General features: G+C 43.7%; 1 protein-coding gene across 2 annotated transcripts in view; it reads left to right on the plus strand.

Annotated features, from left to right (window-relative positions):
• Positions 1 to 20,135, plus strand: part of LOC102371325 (BRISC and BRCA1-A complex member 2) — a 217,112-nt gene that overhangs the window by 89,309 nt on the left and 107,668 nt on the right. For both annotated transcript variants that reach the window (XM_025212347.1, XM_025212348.1), the window contains exons 5-6: positions 1,817 to 2,011; positions 11,092 to 11,166. In XM_025212347.1, coding sequence (XP_025068132.1) covers positions 1,817 to 2,011; positions 11,092 to 11,166 — 270 coding nt within the window. The remainder of the gene's footprint in view (positions 1 to 1,816; positions 2,012 to 11,091; positions 11,167 to 20,135) is intronic.

Below are 20,135 nucleotides of genomic sequence, written 5' to 3' on the forward strand. Positions count from 1 at the left end.
ATTATAAAAACTTTTTTTTTCTCTTCTTGTTTAGTTTTTGTTCAGTTATATACTAAAAATAATTTGTTCTGCAAATTTGAACATTATTGTTTGAACATTAAAAATGGCAATGCTTTCTATTCACGCATTTAGAATGTATATGGTTAAAATGTCTTTTGGTTATAGTATGTTTAATATTTCTATATCAAGAATAAGTATAATATTTAAGAAAATATTTTGAACGGAGTTGTCCTCCCCCCCCATCCCCCAGTAGAATGATATGGTATATTATCTTATGACATTTTAAATTTAAAACGTAACACCTAACTTGGGTGTTAGGGACATTAATTTTAATGTGGATTAATTATCCTACAAAATCATGAGAGACAAGGGAGCTGTAGTTTTTACCACAGAATAAACTCAGCAAGGTAGGTCACAAATAGGAGTATAATGTCAACCCCAAAAACATATGTGTGTGCATTAGAATAATAGCCATAGACTAGCTTAAGTGAAAGTAACCACAGGGCAAACACTTAAGAACAGAGGAATGCAACCTCCAGCCTGCAGAGCCATCACATCTGGCCCATGGGGCTCTCCACAGGTCAGGAAACTTGGTGGTAGGGGCCGGTGGCAATTAATATTGCCATCCTCCCCCCTGCCAAATTTCCAAACCTCCCAGCCCCTGCAGCTGGATCGGGGCTGGACCATGCCCCCTCCTCCCCATGGCTTGATCAGGCTAGACCATGCTGCCACCTGACCCTCAGGACTGCATCAAGCCCCCTTTCTCTGTGGCCTGGGTCGAGGCCAGGCTGTTCCCTCCAGCCCCTTCCACACAATTGGATGGGGCCTGGGTGCTGGATCAGAACCACTGGCCAAATCCAGCCCACAGACCTGCCAGGCACTACCCATCTTACTTGCTGAGCAAAAGGTTTGAGCACCACTTAAGAAAGATTGGATGCATAGCACAGAATGAGCATGTTGAGTAGCTCTTGAATTCAGCCAATTTGAGCTATAGTTTCTGTTTCTAATGTTAGCCAACTTGAGTTACCACTACAGTCTAATTAAGGGGCTGGGACAGTAGTGTAACTAAAAGGGGTGAGGGGGTGCTCAAAAATAGCTCCTGCTGCCATTGGACTACAGCAGCTGGCATTGCCCAGTGCACTGTGGCAGTCTAGGGCACAAAGCTGCCCTGCTATACCTCTTAGATGGGATTTAAGTTGGAGATATGGCTAAAGTTATAACTTAATTCTGAAGTGAAGACAAACCCTTGGACTCATGGTTGAGACAGTGGAAAGGAACCGTGTCTTGCTCCTGTAGATGTTGTTCTTTGAATGAAAAAAAGGTGTTTGCTTTCCAGAGTTATCATCAATTGGATGCAGTCATTTGTGCTAGTATTAAGTACTTTTAAATTTTCTTTAGATTCACTGCAGGACTGTGTTTACCTGAGTTTATTTTTATGAATTTTTTAGATGAATTTGGTTCTGTCAGTTGAAAGGCTTCAGGTACTCAGATGCAGCTCAGGTGTTCATTAGGTCTTTCCTGTGTTGAAAAATAAGACACGATATCAATTCCATACTAGCTCTGTGTTTCTTGTCTTATTGCACATTGCTGTCATAGTTTTGATGGCTAGCATAGAGCTATGCCTTTTTACTCTTTAGCTTAATCCACTTTCAATAAGTAGAGTATATTGTGCAGTTTAAATTTACATCTTAGCTTAGTTTCACAACAGGTTCCCCATATAGACAAGCCCTTCATATTAATTTGCCAGCAGGACAACTCATCTCCCTTTCTGTTTCTGTAAACTAATCTGCCTTTTTTTTGTTTTCTAATTCACCAGAATTTAGCCTCGTGGAATCCTTCAAACCCTGAGTGCCTCCTGCTTGTTGTGAAAGAGCTTGTGCAGCAGTATCACCAGTTCCAATGTGGCCGATTGCGTGAGAGCTCTCGCCTCATGTTTGAATATCAGACTTTACTTGAAGAACCGCAGTATGGAGAAAACATGGAAATCTATGCTGGCAAAAAAAACAACTGGGTAAGCTATTAACAATACTTCTGATGAAAGCAATATAAAATATTGCTGGAGGGATTCTTTTGCCATAGTAATTCTCAACATTACCTTGGAAAATAACCCTATTTGTGATGTATTCATATACTGTGTTCACAGTGCAAAAAGTCCTGTTTCTCTCCATCTCACCCTCTGCACTCTCCACTCCCTCCTTTGTTCATTGCTTCTGTTCCATTACCTCACCTGAACTTGATTTCCAGGTGAGCAACTGTCTTCAGAGTAGATGTCAGTGCACTAGATTTATAGATAAGCCGGTGGTGAGCTGTGAGAATCATGTTCTTTCCCACCCTTCCAAACTGTGGCTCTGTCTGCCTAAGAAGGCTTTTTCTGGCATAGTTATGTTGGTTATGGGTGTGTTTTGTACTGACATTGCTATGCCAGCAAAAACACTTAGTATAAATGCAGTTGTACTGGCAAAGCTGTGCTTTTTGGCTGGTATAGTTGCATTCCCTTGGAAGCATTTTGCTTATAAAGGTATGTATATATGGTCTTCTAATGGGAACATAGCTTGAATATTCAAAACCTTTCAACATCCATATCTGCTGAGCCTTGGCTTCAGTTTCAGTATCTGAACTGCATTGTTGGTAGCATAGAAATAATTGATTAAAGGACAATATGGACGAACCGACAGCCCCTAAACCTTTTTTTAAAAACATGTCTGTCTCTCCTAATATGATCCCACCCAAATATTCTTGGTGTCATTAGTGCACTCTGCTTTTGTAAATCAGATTACTGATCTGGTTTGGTTATATCCCTTCTTTAAAAAAAAAAAAAAAAGGCAAAGATGAAAGGTGCAGAATTCCATCCACAATTGTTGACAGCAAAGCATGTTACAGAAAGTAATCCATGTCACCTTTGAACACCTGCTGAAATATTACATGTGGACATGTGGAAAGTATTCTCTGTGTTTTTAACCTTTTTAGTTTGCATACTTATAGTCGCACATTATCATCGTTTTTGGCAATGACAAAAACTGCTATCAGGGTTGAAAACACCAAGGTTTATGACCCCCTTTCTTTCTCTTATACATTTCCCATCTTAGCTCATGGGAACCTTCCATCTAAGTTTGGCAGCTGATGGATTAAGCCCCATTTAAAGAATTTGCCTGGGGAGCTGACACTTCATGTGTCTTGAGGCAATTTTTTTTTTTAATTATTTTTAGCTAAAATAAATCTTGAGACAAATCTTGTCAATCACTTATGAGTTATGGAAAGGTGAAAAAATTATTTTTTAAAATTGCAAATAACTTCTGAATGTGTTTATTATAACTCAGATAAAAACATAGGAATTTTGAAATGTGCATACTGCTAATGAGCATGTAGAGAAAAATGTGGTCTATAAAGAAGGGAACTTATGGGCTAAGTACAGACCAGGGTGAGGGCGGGGGGAAGAGGAAGGGGAGAGCCCAGCCTGTTTCAGCGGCTCTGACAGCCCAGCCCAGCCTGGGCATGGGGAGCTGGAAGCAAACTGGGTACATAGGTCCTGTGGCCCCAGCCCAAACCACAGCTGGCTGTGAAGGGCCCTGCCCCCACAGCCTGACCCAGTCCCTCTGTGCCTGCTCTCAGCAGCACCCACAGGCCAGCCCAGCTTAGCCCCGGCTGAGGCGGGTGGATGGCAGGACCATGCCAGCCAGTGGCAAAGGTGGCGGGGGGCACTCTGACAGCGGCAGCAGCCCCTGTCACAGTGTCCTGGGGAGTGCAAGCCTCTTTCCAGTGTGGGGGCTGCATTGCAGGCTGGAGTGGGACAGGCACAGGCTGCCGCAGCTGCCTTGCACAGGTCAAGTGATGGCCATGCTGGAAAGGTGGCTACAGGGGCTAAGGCAAATTTTGGGGTGGCCATAGCTCCCCCAACCCTCCCGTAGTGCCACTGCTGAAGCGCAGCCCTCCCACTGGGAAGAGGCTTTCAGTCCCTGGGACACCATGACAGGGGTTGCTGCCTATGTCAGGGTCTCCCCCCCCACTCAATCCTTTGCAGGTCCAGCAGCAGGGACGGGGCATGGCCAGATGCCAGCCAGCATGGCCCCCTGAGGCAAAGAGGGCAGAGAGGGGGTTTATTTCTCCCCCTCACTCCCCTTTCCCCCCAGGGAACCCCAGCCGGGGTCTGCCTGGCCGGGGTGCAGCAGCCCCTGCGCAGGGGAGAGCAGGAGAGGCGGTGGCCAGGGCTGGCAGACCCCGGCTGCTGTCCCCCGGTGGGAGAGGGGAGGGAGGCAGGAATAAAATCCCTCCCTGCCCCCTTTGCTTCAGGCGGCCATGCCGGCCTGGCGTCTCACCATGCCCACTTCCCTGTCACTGGACTGGCAGGGGGGGGGGGGGTCCCCCCCCCCCTCCCCGCCGCAGACCAGCATCTGGCCATACCCCCTACTGCTTGAGCAATGAGGGTGCAGGGGAGAAATGCCTGGGAGAGGCTGCTCTGCCCCGGCCAAGCAGGCCTTGGCTGTGGTCCCCCCCAGTGGAAGAGGGGAAGGAGGGGCAAATGAACCCCCTCCCTGCCCCCTCCGCCTCAGGGGGCCATGCTGGGCCAGTGTTTGGCTACACCTCCACCTTTGCTCTGGCCTACAGCATAGCCTAGCCCTTGGGTGCAAAGCGTGCTGGGATGTTGGGGGACTCTTGATTTAACTTGAACCAGGAAAGGTTGTGGGAGAGAAGTTCCATAAACTGGTTTGACCTCAGTCAGTTAAGTCTAATACTACATTCAGCCAGGTTTATCTTAAACCAGTTTCGGCCATTTTGAAACTGACTTCCGTCCATTGAACTGTTCTGTTACAGGTTTAAACCAGTGTCTGATCACTTAAACCAGTTTGTGTGTAATTTCCGTCCCTTGCCATTATGTAAATTGAAATATAGTTTATTCCAAATATAATACAATACATTTAGGTCAGAAGAATCCGGATCCTAGATGCATCTTGAAAAACTCCAGTGAAATGTTCAGATTTCTCTGTGAACATATGAGGTTAGAATACTCTGTAGGAGGGAGTTGAGGAACTCCCCGTCCTTCCCCAGCTGCCCTCACCCCCCCCACCCAAAAAATACCCCCAAAGAAACTTACCATATATGTTCACATACCATAAATATCTTTCCTGCAAAAAATCAGAACTGCAAAGTGGGGCTGTGTGTCTAAGTGGGGAAGGTGATTTTTCTTTTCTGGAATAGAAGCAAACCTGGAGACACTCTGCATGCCATGCAGCTGCCAAGATCTCATCTGCTTGTATCTGGTTTAGCAAGCTCAAATGATGGAGTCCTATGTTGACCCTCTTATAACATAGCAATTAGCTGAGCACTGTAACTTTTGCCTGAAGCAGCAAAGTATGCTGTTGGTGGTATCTTGATGAGGCTTGTGGTATGGAAACAGGGCTTTCTTTACAAGAATTTGAATAAAGAACTACTTGGAATAAAGAAGTAATACTTTTTGTACAGCCCTTAAGAATCTGGGGCTTACCCTTGTGTGATACAGAGTAAGTCTTTCTGGAAACACAGAATGTCCAGGAACGTGGCATCCCTGGGGACAGTCTAGGTGAGGCAGCCATACCAGGAAGTTCCTGCTGCCTCTCCCAGACTGTCTCCTGGGCTACCGCACTTCCTGGACACTTGGTGTTTCCAGGAGTTCTTACGCTATGTCACATAGTTTTGGAAACATCTTTTTTTCTGCATTCAATCTTCAAAAACAAAGGTGTGTGTTTTATTTGCTGGGGGGGACATGTGGTATGCCAGAGAATATGGTAATTTAGGTTCAGTGGTTTGGGATAGGGGATGTCATTTATGATGTTCTTTCCCTTATTGATAAGAAAAGACCCTTCTTTATCTTATGAGAGCAACAGCCCTTTCCCAAAGCACCTACATAACAAAATTATTAATGCCAATGGGAATTCATCTGTAACCCTGTTAGATCTCCATTTATTATATTTTACTGGGCCTTCTGGGGATTACCATTGCCATGATCCTTTAGCAGATTTTCATAGCTCCAGGAAAGGGAGGCTAGCAGGTTCTCTGATGGCATCTCTCTCTATCTAGGCTCCAGATACCAAAGACTGGAAGTAACAGAAAAATTAACTCTAATGACAATGAAAAATGTTGATTCCACCCCCGCCCCCACCTGCGAACCCAGGTTCTTCAGTAGTTGCAGGAGTGCAGGAGAAGTTGAGTTGAACAAAAGGCACAAGGGCATTTTCAGGCACAAAGCATATTCTTTGGCTTTGTCCCATCTCTGGCTGGCAGATGATCAGGTCTTGTTTGCCAAGTATAATTTTCTACTGTAAGACAGGGTGACTCCCTTTCCTGTATATGTACCATAGGACATTGGGGAAGAGCTAAGGGAGGTCATCAAAGAAAGCTTGGTGGCTGCCAGAGCAGCCCCACAGACAATCGTAGGCCTCTGAGAGAGTCACAAGGTTGAAGTTCAAGATATCATACAGGCTGCCAGCCAAAGGAATAGAGAGGTCTGTCAGTATGAAGAGTTTGATGACTCATTCCATTTTGTAAGACTCAAGGGATACCAACTGTTTCCAAAATCTAGAGGTGTTAAAACTTCCCAGTGAAATGGCAGCAAGAATTGTGAGAGATGGCAAAACAATGCATTTTTCCTTTATTTAATTCTTGGAAAATGCTGAGCCCATTTTAGTAAAACATTAAAAATTAACTCCAGAGGGTAGAGCTAGGATCCAGAGTGACCTAAATAGACTGGAGAAATGGTTCGCAATAAATGAGATGAGATTCAACAAAGGTAAGGGCAAAGTCCTGTACTCAGGATGGAATAACTGCACCCACAAATACAGACTGAGGAATGACTGGCTAGGTTACAGTACTTCAGAGAAGGACCTGGGGCTTATGGTGAACCACAAACAGAGTAGGAGACAACAGCATCCTGGGCTGTATTAACAGGAGTGTCACTTGCAAATCAAGGGAAGTGATTCTTCTGCTCTATTTGGCATTTGTAAGACCTCACCTGAAGTACTGTGTCCAGTTTTAGGCCCCACATTTCAAGAAAAATGTGGACAGTTTGGAAAGAGTCGAGCACACAGCAACAAAAATTATCTGAGGCCTGGGACACAAGATTTATGAGGAATGCTGAAAGAACTAGGGTTACTTAGTCTGGAGAAGAGAAGAGTGAGGGGGGACTTGATAACATTCTTCAAATACCTGAAGGACGATTATAGAGAGGATGGAGATGAGCTTTTCACTGTGGCTGCAGGGAACAGGACTGGGAGCAATGGCTTTAAGCAGCAGCATGGAAAATTTAGGTTGGATATGAAGGGGAATTTTTTTACTCTATGAGAGTGGTCAAGCATTGGAATGGTTTACTTAGAAAAGTAATGGAATCTCCACCTTTGGAAATTTTCAATAGCAGGTTAGCTGTTTTAATTGGGGATGATTCTGCCTTGAACAGGGGGCTGGGCTAGATGACCTTCCAGCCCTACTTTCCTATGATCCTACAGAACTGAGGCTAACTTCTAGCATGGAAGTTGTCAATTCATATGGTTCAAAATTGGGGAAATTATAAACAGCTGAAAAGAAAAGGTGAGAGTCTTCCTTAATTTAGGGCACAGCCAGTCATCTGTCTAGCTTTTCCCAAAAAAGGAGGTAAATGATTTATTTTATTGTCCCATCCAGCTTATATTGACAGCTTTGTAAATACCACAGTAGATATCACTGGACATTAGGTTAGTCCTATAGTCATTTATTTTGCAAAGGCTTTTTGGAAGTAATTGGTTTTAAGAAGTAGTTTAAGGAAGAAGTTGATCAGGAGAAAGGAAAGCTATTTCTCAATTTGGAGAATCTGCCTTGCCAAGTTTGGAGGAAAATTATTTGAACATAAGTTACAGAAATGCTAAAAAGGATAATTACAACAGAAATGTTGCCAGCTGTACATTTTCCTTCATTCTACGCTGATAACCGATGTCCCTCGGAGAATGGCAGATTACAAGGGTTAACATATTTATACACATTCTTCCCCACTAGATGTTCAAAGCTCTATGCATATTTTGGAGTTACTGTATCTGCACCTACCTGCATACAAAAACGCCCACATTTCTTTTCAAAGAGAATATATTATTTATGTGCTTCGACACATGCCCGTTCTTATTTATACTTCTTATTATACTTTTCTTGCTTACAATAATTTCACTTCTTCTCTTTTTTCCCCTTTTAATTTAGCTTTTTACCTGTCCAATTTTTTTTTAAACACTTCGATCACATTTTAGATGCAAAGAGCCATTTTAGTGCCAGACTAAAGTGGCAACCAAATTTCACACTAAATGTTCACACAGCCATAAATTTGACCCCCTGTTGGTTATACAAAAAAATATTGAACTTGGAAGACAGTATGTAATAGAACAATTAAATATACTGTAATGCACATATAAAATAAAACAGTTAAAACTGAACACGTATTTGTTACCTCAATCTATCCTGATTTTTGTGTTCTAACTATAGAAAATTAATATTTAATATTTAATCGAAATATTTTGCTTTAATTATATCAAATGGCAAGTTTCAATGTATTTCCTTTTAAAAGAACAAACTTAGTCTTTTCATAACCAGGTGGATAAGGCCTTGTTTTAAGGAAGTATATGAAATGGAGAGGAAATCCGTTCCATTTCCTTTGTATACACTCTATGTATAAAAAACAGCCATGTGTTAGGGACAGTTTGGCAACTTTTCAGCAGGCAACAGTTGTAAAGCAACCCTTTAGGTGTTATAATTTATGTCAATCTGAACATGCATTATAGAAAATCCTCTAGCTTTTTTTGCAATAATGTAAATGCTCTTCTTTCATCTTCTATTCATTCCTCAGCTCTGATTTTCACCTGCTAAGTCTGTCCAATTTTGCTAATTAAGGAGAGCAAACCAAAAGAATCAGAGAATTAATGAATCTCTTCCCCTTATTTGTTAAAACTCATTTGGCACATTGCAGCTGCCCTTACAAGGCCTTTACTCACAGAAATTCATCCTAAAGTTTGGGACACATTTATTAACTGTTTACTGAATCATTCAGTCATCAAAACCAATGGAAATACAGTTTTGCTCAAATGGTTCTTTTTTATCAGTGGTATAGGCTATCTAGAAATGTAGAGAAGGTTTACTAAAATGAAAGGGAGTAGGAATCCCTTCACAAGGAGAGAACTCCATTTTGCTACTCATGAAATATGTCATAGATTTCATAGACATTAGGGCTGGAAGGGACCTCGGAAGATCATCGAGTCCAGCCCCCTGCCCAAAGGGCAGGAAGTCAGCTGGGGTCATAGGATCCCAGCAAGATAAGCATCCAGTTTGCTCTTGAAGGTGTTCAATGTAGGTGCTTGAACCACCTCCGGTGGCAGGCTGTTTCAGACCTTGGGGGCTCAGACAGTAAAGAAATTTATCCTTATGTCCAGCCTGAAACGGTCTTGTAGTAGTTTATGACCATTCGACCTAGTCGTCATCCCTTGGGGCGCTCTGGTGAATAAACGTTCCCCCAGATACTGGTGGTCACCCCTGATCAACTTATAGGTGGCCATCAGATCACCCCTGAGCCTGCGCTTTTCCAGGCTAAAGAGCCCCATGGGTCTCAGCCTGTCATCGTAGGGTCTGCTTCCCTGACCTCTGATCATGCGCGTGGCTCTTCTCTGGACTCTCTCAAGCTTCTCCACATCCTTTTTGAATTGTGGAGCCCAAAACTGGACGCAGTACTCCAGCTGCGGCCTCACTAAGGCCGAGTACATCCTCCAAATTCAAACCATAACTCTAGCACTCCAGAGTTTGGCGTGAAACCCATGTATTAGCTGGAATCCTTTGCCCATTTCAGAGTGAAGCTTTCATTTCTGATGAAATGTAGCCAAATAAAATTTATGGCCTAAAATAGTTGAACAGTAAAAATGCAGTTCAAACTACGATGACTGAAAGGCAGCATTTTATATCTGTGCAACAATAACAACTGATTTGTATGCATTCTTATGTTGTAAAAAGGTAATTAACTTTTACATACCAGTTCTACAACTCCCTTTCTTCAATGAAGCATCATTGTAGTCTTATCCTTTTTCTTAGTTCTACGTTCAGGGAAACTAGCAATATGAAAAATGCCACTTAAGAAATAAGCTGATCTTTGACTGAGGAAGGGAGTAAGATATTCAAACTATTACATTTTTCACTAGCAAACCTTATAAATGTTGAAATACATTTTGTCAAAAGATCTTATATATTTGCTCAGATTAATGCCCAAAGGAGTTATTTTCAAGTTGTATGTTTAAAACTCTGAAAATAGAGATTTCTGCAGTACACGCCTATTGAAAAAAATACCTTATTACATCTATTTTTAACAAGTCTCTTCAATTGTTTTTAAAAAATAATTTCTGTGCATTTAATTTGTTAGAAGGAAAATACATTGATATTACTACTGTCCTAAGAGATACACATGCCTTTTGAACTTTTGTTTTACTGTAACAAAAAGATGAACAATGTTGACAAGTTTAGCCTTGCTGCAAGTTTTTTTAGTTAATTAACGCAGTTCTTCCCAGTGACAGTGCTCAGGTACTTTACAGGCATATGAATGGATTGTTGCGATTTATTTTAATCCTTGTCAGTGGGAGATGCTGTGTGCTAGGCACTTATGAAAATCTGGTCACTTCATTTAGGTGTCCAAATGGGAGTTTTCTCTTGAAAATCTAATTATATTGGGAATGTATCAGGGCACAGACTGTATACTTATATATTTGTATTTTACCAAATGTAATTGGCCTCTCGTATTGAAGAGGATGTGTGGGTGATACCACTATATAGAATACTAATTATTTTGTCACAACCATCCCCTGCCTCAGTGCCCTTATAGACTTGATACACTTTGTCATATTGCTTGTTGTGAATGCTGCAAATTAATATTTTTTAGCTTTAATAATCACCACTGAAAGCCATTGCTTAACTCTTCTCCCTCATCTTTTTCTCTCTAAATTGTTAAAAGACATTACTTTCCTAATTTTTCAGCCTGAATCAGGTCAGCCTGTGACCCTGTCTGCTATAGACATTACACAGAGAGATCACTTTTGCTATAGGCCTCATTATTTTTTGTTCCTTTCTCCACAGACTGGTGAATTTTCAGCTCGCTTTCTTTTGAAGTTGCCAGTGGATTTCAGCAATATTCCTACATACCTTCTCAAGGTAAAAATAAATTAATATATTGACAATGCTCACTCTGTGGGAAAGTGTGAATTATTGAAATGTTCCTAGTAAAAATTACATTTTGAATTTCAGCAGACAAATTTCCGCAGGAGACTGTAAGTCAGTAGTTTCAAAATTTGATATTGTTGTACTTTGGAAAAGAATTACTTGTCCTTGCAAATGTGTAATAATCATAATCATAATAAAAATAAAAGCTACTTCCTTCAAAAGAAATAAACACTGATCAGTTTTACATTAGTGTCCAAAAACCCACCAATATGAATTGACTAAAAACCAACACAATGATTAGATTCCCCTATCTTAGTTTACTTCTCTGCCTCTCATCTTGTTTTCTTCCCATCTACCCTCCTGTTTTCAGAGGTTCTCCCCTCCCCCTGTTCACATCCTTTTTAAACAGAATCTACCTCTTCATTTAGCCTAACAGATGTGAACTCACTTCAGTAATTTGCATTCACCATCTCATTTTTAAAAATAGGTGCATACTTGTGTGCGCACCCCCTCCCCCCCACATATGTGTATGTATTGAGAGACAGACAGACTGACTGACGTTCTAAATTATTATCAGTACCCTCCAGGTATGTGGGTTTGCTCCCCTTCCTCCTTCCAACCTGATTTGTTTCAAATTGTAAATTTCTCTAGGCAGGGATTGTATCTTCATTTAGTGGTATGTCTTCTACAGGAAAAAAACACCCAGAACAGTGTTTCCTTACATTAGCTATCTGTGCAGTAACTATCAGGGTGCTGCACTTGAGCAGTAGTAACCAGCAGCACACTTATAAGATGGGAAACTCCCTTCTTGAGAGCACAGAGGCAGAAAGGGATCTTGGAGTCATTATTGACTCCAAGATGAACACGGGCTCACAATGCAAGGTCACAGTCGACAGGGCTAACCGGACAGTATCGTGTATCCACAGGTGCATCTCAGGTAGGTCCAAGGAGGGGATCCTCCCCCTCTACGCGACACTGGTCAGGCTGCAGCTGGAGTACTGTGTCCAGTTCTGGGCACCCCACTTCAAGAGGGATGTGGACAACATTGAGAGAGTCCAGAGGAGGGCCACCCGCATGATCCGGGGACAGCGGGGCAGACCCTACAACGAGAGGCTACGGGACCTGACCCTGTTCAGCCTTCACAAGAGAAGGCTGAGGGGGGACCTTGTGACCGTCTATAAACTCACTAGGGGGGACCAGAAGGGTTTGGGGGAGACCTTGTTTCCCTTAGCACCACCCGGGATAACAAGGAATAACGGCCACAAGTTGTTGGAGAGTAGGTTTAGATTAGACATCTGTAGGAACTACTTCACAGTTAGGGCGGCTAGGATCTGGAACCGACTTCCAAGGGAAGTGGTGCTGGCTCCTACCCTGGGGGCCTTTAAGAAGCAGCTTGATGCCTACCTGGCTGGGGGCATTTGAGCCCAGTTTTTTCTTCCTGCCCAGGCAGGGGGTCGGACCTGAAGATCTACAAGGTCCCTTCCGACCCTACTTCTATGATTCTATCAGGAGGTAAAGTGCTAGTGAATAAAATGAAGTTTTACTTAATCTTGTTTTACTGTAGTTTTAGAAAGATTTCCCAAGAATCTGTCTTCCTTCTTATTTAAAACTGTAGGTAATTTTGATGCAGGGATAGTGGGATGTGGTCACGATCAATAATGCAAAGCACCAGTGAGTCTAAATAAAACACTTACACTGGTGCAGATGTCAGAATGAAAGGATGGATATTTTTGCCTAATAAGCAGTGGTTTGCAGTCATTGTGCATTTTGTCATCCCTGTTCTTTGTGGTTTGTGCCAATGAAAGGTGTGTTGTTTGCACATGTTGCATTCTGTAAATGAATTTTCTTTGTAAGGTACAACATTTAAATAATAGTGCAGGGCCTTGAAAATGTAGACACCATTTTCAGCGATTTTCATGTGATAAGTTGAGAAAACAAACACGCTACTTTTCTAGAGTCAAGCATGTGCTTCATTAAACCCTCACTCAGTTTGCAGTCAATTACCTCTTTGTTATGCACCCCTGGGTTATACAACCCAAGGAGGGGCAGTGTCCAACATACTGCGGGACCTCACCTCATTATAGAACATACATATTGTGAAGTAAAATGAAGAATTTGAAAAATGAGTATGAAGAACAGTTAATTTAGACCTAGTAATTATTTTTCTGCTCCAGACAGCAAGAAATTATCTTGGCAACCCTGTGACATGTGCATGCTTGTTCCACTCAAGTGTCTCAATTACATGTCTATTTAAAATAATTTGAATACATATTTAGGAATATTAATAGGGCTATTTAAGCAGTTAAATGTTAGTTGGCATAAATACTGTCTATCTAGGTAAAAGTTTCCCCATCCCCCATGCTGTTTTCATATGTTTCCATAGCCCATAATGAGGACTAGTATCTTAGTCCTGAAGTGTTATATAGTATGTTCTGCCAAAAGATGAGCATATTTACCTGTCTTCGTCAGGGAAGCCAGTAGGATTTCTGTTGCAGTGAGATCTATCTGGGAGCTAAGCCTTTGGATCTGGCTACCATAGATGCCTTAATATGCATCAGTTTAGCAGGCCAAAATCTTTATGTGGTCTAAGGGATCATAGTAGGGAACAAAGTCACAGACTCTGAGATATTTTTGAAGGAATTAATGTGAGCTTTCAGGGTTTCATGTGGTAATCACTTCATGTCATTAAAATTAAATAATAACAGAAGCAGACAAGAAAATTAAGGGATATGGTGGAGATCCCCAAAAAGTGTCATTTTCCTATAATAAATGGACCTTTGAAGTGTTCTGTAAGTAGTACTGTTGTTGTGTCTTAGTAAATCTCATGTGTGGCAAGATTGTACACTCCTTGGTGACATTCATTGTACAGACAACATTAGAGGCAGTTGTTTTTACTTGACATTTGAAAGTAACTGGAGAGTAAACGGCACAGCAGCAGAATGACAGAAAGATGCTATGTAAGAAGTTGCCGAGAAAAAGCTTCTTGGATTAGAGGGAATACTGTACAGATTGAGGGAAGATTAATATTTAGTTAAGTAGAGTAGTGATGGACATGATTCCCAAAGGTGGCATATAGCAAGCCTATGGGGGGGGGGGGGGGGGGGTGTAGATGACTGTAGGGGGGGGGGGGGGGGCGTTTACAATGAGAGTACTTTTGCCCTAGAGTACAAAATAAATAAGAAGCCTAGGAGATATTGGAAGAAAGACTGTATTGATGCTAGTAGCAAGAATATATTTATATTTATCAAATCAAATTATGGTTTCTTGTGTGACATTCTTGAGTTATTTCAACATTGGAAGTATTTATTGTTCTCTTGAAAAATCCTAATTTCTGCCTTGCAGAAACCTTGTATGTTTTTATGTGCCTGTGTTACATTCTTATTTGAGCTGCTTTAAATAAATGTATTGTTATTTTGGTGAAACCATTCACCTTCAAACAGGTTTGTGGTCTCATTCATGTTCACTGCATGTTTGTACTCTGTACTTTGTCAGTTAAAGATCTGCTACTCCCTTGTGTTTCCCTCGTTTGCAGAACTGCTTAGGATGTGAATCATCTTGCTTAGCTCTTAAAGCATTTTTTACAGGAGAACATGAATAGGGGTTAGTTTGTTCTACAACAGATCTAGATCTTGACTGACATATAATATTTCTAAACAGGTATCTGTTATGCTGCTCTTCCGTATTAGACCTAGATGTTGTCCCATGCTGCAGTTATCTGGTACAAGGGCAGAGTTTAAAAGTAGTGTCTTACCACTCCTAACAACTTGCAGGGCAAGAGCTCTCCCTGGAATATGACCATGTGCTCAGAGTTGTAGACCATGTGCTGTAACTGAAAGGACATGTGTTCTTTGATTGTGTCAGTATGGTTCCCACTCCAGGTGTACATATGCTTTATTATACACAGGTCAGATATTTTGAATAGCCGTGGGCACTTCTACATGTGTGCTTTAATGTGCAGTAGCCTATGTTACTGTGCGTTAAAACATCACATAAAAAATGTGCTATTACACTAATGCAGAGTAAAATAGGCTACTGCGCATTAAGCATCACTTAAAAAACATGCCCATTCATTACTTTAATTAAGGTAGTTTCATGCACATTTTTTCAGTACCTCACATTGGAGGTACTAAATTTAATGTGCGTTAGGAAAAGTGTCTTAATGCATGTGTCGATGCATCCAGTATCTATGAAGGCTACACTTGTGCCCTTCACAGATACTGGGGTTTTCTGCCTTGTGCAAGGCCATAAATGGCAGAATGACTCTAACCCACCCTCAGTTGCCTCTTTTCACTATTGGAAGCAAGACAGAGCTCATTCCTCATTTTGGAGATTTCAAGTCAGGTCTTTTCACCTACTTGATGAAGACAATTTGCTTTCAAAGTCTGTAAGATAAGGATTCTCTTTTTTTTTTTTTAAAGGAAGCAATTCCCCCTTAGGCTAAATTGCAATGTAAAAGAAACTGAAATTTATCTGAGGGAACCCTAACGCAAGGATCCTAAGTTATGCATATCTGTGTAGCAGGCACATTAACCAGTCACATGGCTAGAGAGACTAAGTCACCTGAGGCAGCAAGTTAGCTAGACGAGTTCACCAATAGGGGAGGGCAGGGATGCAGGGTTTTTTTCCTACTGTTACAAGTGCCCCAGAGAAAAGAATCTGTGATGGGTGGAAAATGGCAAGCTGCTAACACTGCCACTAGCTCTTTTACATACACTTGCAGTGTTCTAGCCCTGACAAGAATCCTGGCTTACAAGTTCCTAACCAGAGACTTGTCTGGTGAGAGTGTGGCCTGCATGTCTCTGCTGAAAGTCAAAAATAGGGTACCACATGGTATGACAGGTTTTACTGTTGGAGTTACACAGGAAACAGGCAAGTGATCTGCAGGATGAAGTCTCTCAACATATGAGAATGGATTTTTTTTTTTTATGTATCCTGTTGATAAACTTGGCTCATTCAATCTTGGACTGGCACAGCACTGCAGGAGAAGGCAGAACCTCCAATGTCCCTCTTAAGGGAGACGAGGTCCCCTTATGAGTTCAGCTGTTTACCCCTGCCCACTGAAGTCTCTGAGGCATAGGGGTCAAGAATCTCTATGCAGTCCTGAAACAGAAAAATAGTGGACCGTATTGGCCAGGGAAGAATAGCCACGTGTCCCCAGTGCTGGGAGAGTCATTGTCCACTGACCTGAGGGCAAGGAAGACTGATAATGAGGGTCTGAAGATTCCTTTCTGAGGGGGACAAAGTCATCTCACTTCCAACCTGAACTATCATTTTGAGAGGCACACTTTCTGCCTGCAGCCAAAATCTCAGACAATGCAGAAAGGTCACTGAGGCTTACCAGGCCCTTGATACTGCCCCATACTGCTCAGCCACATGAGCATTAATGATACTATCAGGTATAACTTTGAGCAGATTAGAAGTGACTGTGAAGCTCTGGAAGAGAGCGTGATGTTATTAAGGATGGAAGTGAACAGGTATAATGGCTTTATCAGCAGGGCTGTGCAAAGCTTTGGTCCCTGATTCGATTCGGTTGAGATTCGTCCCAATTCGGTGGCTGAAACACCAAATCCAAATCGAATCAGGAGACCCTTTAATCTCTCTGAATTGAATCAGAACCCTCCGAATCGATTAGGAGAGATTCAGAAAGATTCAATGATTTGGACATAGACACAGCTTTAACTGTTTTTTCTACATACCTCTGGGTACCAGGTGGCTCATGAATGCTGCGATGCTGGAGTGCATGGAGTGTCCCACAGGACCACGTGGGGCTCCCCAGCGTGCTCGGCAGCAGACCCGGAAGTGGACCAGAAGCACTTCCGGGTTTGCCGGGGAGCTCGCCCAGGCCCCCCGCACTGCCCAGCTTGGTGACTGGTGCCTCCTGGGTCTGGGGAGGGACCCGGGGTCCCCCTGCGGCTGATCACAGAGCTGGAGGGCATGGGGGGGCAGCCCCAACGCATTCCGTGGCAGACCCAGAAGTGGACCGGAAGTACTTCTGGTTCACTTCCGGTTTCGCTGCCAAGCATGTGGAAGGTACCCCCCACACTCCTGTGGGATGCTCCATCCGCCCCACCATTGCAGCGTTCACAAGCCGCAATGGTACCTTGAGGTATGTAGAAAAAGCATAAGCTGTGTCTATGTCTGAATCAGCATTGAATCTTCAAATTTGGATTAGGGCCCACTTCGCACACCCCTGTTTATCAGTCCTCCCCTTTGAGGGTAAAGGTCCAGGCAGGGAATGATAAGTACTGAGGCAAATGCTTGGCCACATGAATGATCTCGGGAGGACTTTGCCTTGATCATGATATGGTATTCCATGAAGGAAGACTGCTAGGATGAATTGGGATCCATCTGAGAAAGAAGAGCAACACTATAGGACAGAGGTGTCAAACTTGCCCCAGCCTCATGGGGGTGGATCAGGACTCAACCCCCTGTGCAGTGCCCATGGTGCCGGGTCCAACCCATGTGCTGCACACATCATGTGCCAGTCTCAGCTTGCTGTGCATATGCCATGTGAGGGGAAACATGGGGCACATTTTATCTGTGGTGCACAGGCTGGACCCAGCACTACAGGCAGCACAGGCGGGGGGCAGTTTGGGGTACTACATGCAGCTCACATGCCCAGGACTGTAGTCTGCGGACAGCCTGTGCTCCATGCTGGCTGCATGCACAGCAAGCCCTAGAGCTGGCACATGCTGCATGCAACGTGCAGGGCTTGACTGGCTGTGCATGCTGTGCGCAGCACAGGGAGGTAGCATAGAGCATGTCCTGCAAGTGATGCCCTGCTGGACCAGTCCTACACACTGGCTCTGGCACTGGAGCCAGGACACAGGGCTGGTCCAGCAGGGCAGCACATGTAGCATATGCCCTAGACTGACCTTCTGTGTTGTATGCAGGACATGTGGGGCCAGGGCTCGTGCTGTCACATGGATTTGGTCCAGTGACCCAGGGGCTGGATCATATGATTCCATAGGCTAGATCTGACCCATGGGCTATAATATGTTTGACACCCCTGCCATAGGACACTGATTTGTCAGCCTCATGAGAACAATTCAAAAGTAGGTTTGAAGAGGACCATTGACTTTTTTTTAACTTTTCCACCGATGAGTCACTAGTGCCTAGTGAAAGGGCTAGACTGTGGGGATGTAGGAAATTTTAGTAGAATCATAGCAGACAAGAGGGAAAATAACAGGACAACCCACCAAACATCTGAGATGTACACAAATGCCAAGTCTATGGAGAGTAAACAGGAAGACCTAGAAGTCTTAGCATACAACCAAAATGATGACTTAATCAGCATCACAGAAACTTGGTGCGACAAATGGAATATTTCTATAGAATGATATAACACGTAGGAAGGGCAGGCATGATAAAAAGGTAGGTGATTTACATTGACTATCAAGAGTGTATTCATTTGCTTGAAGTCCGGGAAGAGGTGAGAGAAATTTCTGTGGGGGAATTGTAGAGTAATAGGGTTGGGGAGGGTCTTCAGGGCTAGGGACAGAAATTACACATAAACCAGTATAAGTGATCAGAAACCTGCTCAAATCTGTAACACATCAGAAGTTCTGTGCACATAAACCACTTTCAAAATGTCCAAAATTGGTTTAAGATAAACCTGGATGGCTTCAGCTTAAGTAGTATCAGACTTAACTGATTTAGGTTAAATCAGTTTATTGAACTTATGTCCCAGATCCCCAAGGGCATGTAGTTCAACCCCCTGTTCATCTCAGTCAAGGGTCTGTCTAAAGCAGGGGCGGGCAGTTATTTCAGGTGGAGGGCCACTTACCGAGTTTTGGCAAGCTGTCGAGGGCCGCAAGGGTAGCTCTGCCCCCGGTCATCATTTTGGGACCAGAAGTCCCACCCTCTAACCTTTGACCTTTGTCACCAGAAGTCCTTCCCCTTCCCCCCGCAGAAGTACTCCTTTCAGCAAGGGTTTGCCATCTCGAAACCAAAAAAATACCAATTTATAAAAAAATAAAAAAAAAAATCTAAAAATCAAACATGTACTACAACATTCATTAATTCTATTTTAAAAATATATTTTTGTCCTGATTTACATGCATTTGTTTAGTGCACACAGAGGTGATTGCACAATAGCTTAAAATGAAGACTTACTCTTGTATATTGTGGGGAGGTGTGTGTGTGGAGTTTGTGGGGGGATGGATAGGCATGTGGGATGTGTGTGCGCCTATATGGAGTGAGGGTGGGGTTTGTAGGGGGCTATGAGTGTGTGGGTGGGGGGTAGCTGGGGTGGGTTGTAGTATGTGTGGCAGGGGAGGACTTGCCTACAACCTCCCCATGGCAGGCAGAGCTCCCACCTGCGCTTCTCCAAGCCCCGGCTTCATATTCCTGGTCCTGCCACCATTGCCTTTCTGCTGCTCCCCCATCCCTCCTCCTGACTCACTGCTCCAGCACCACGTCACAGCTGCATGGCAGAGACTGCAGGACACAGCAGGAGCTGGACCGGCTCATCCTTCACTGCATGGAGCCAGCTGAGAATTGTAGGGGCAGCCTGGAGCTGCAGCCAGGAACCATGTGGTGCTGGAGCAACCAGCAGGGGGTCAAGGGGATTGGTGGCAGTAGTGGGCAAATGGCTGTGGCAGGTGTGGGGCAGTGGCAGCAAGCAGGTACGCAAGTGGGAGTGCAGCAACAGCCAGGTGGGAGCACAGGACTTAGAGTGGGTGGCAGGAGTGCAGGGTGCTGGCCAGCAGGGGCTCTATGGAGCTGGGCTGCACCAGCATGGAGAGTGGGAAGGCAGCCCAGCTCCAGAGTCCCCTCTGGCCCAGGCCCCACGCTCCTGCTGCCCCACTCTGGGTCCTGCCGGCCCTAGCCCCAGTGCACCAGTGCTGGCTGCGCTCCTCATGCCTGGTGGCTGCCTCTTCGCCCCCTACCTGCTGCTGCTTTATAGTTTCCCTGCCTGTGGCTGGCGCGCGCTCCCTCTCCCCCCACCTCAGCGGCCC

The sequence above is a fragment of the Alligator sinensis genome, unplaced genomic scaffold (assembly GCF_000455745.1).
Source record: "Alligator sinensis unplaced genomic scaffold, ASM45574v1 scaffold758_1, whole genome shotgun sequence".
Classification (NCBI taxonomy): domain Eukaryota; kingdom Metazoa; phylum Chordata; order Crocodylia; family Alligatoridae; genus Alligator; species Alligator sinensis.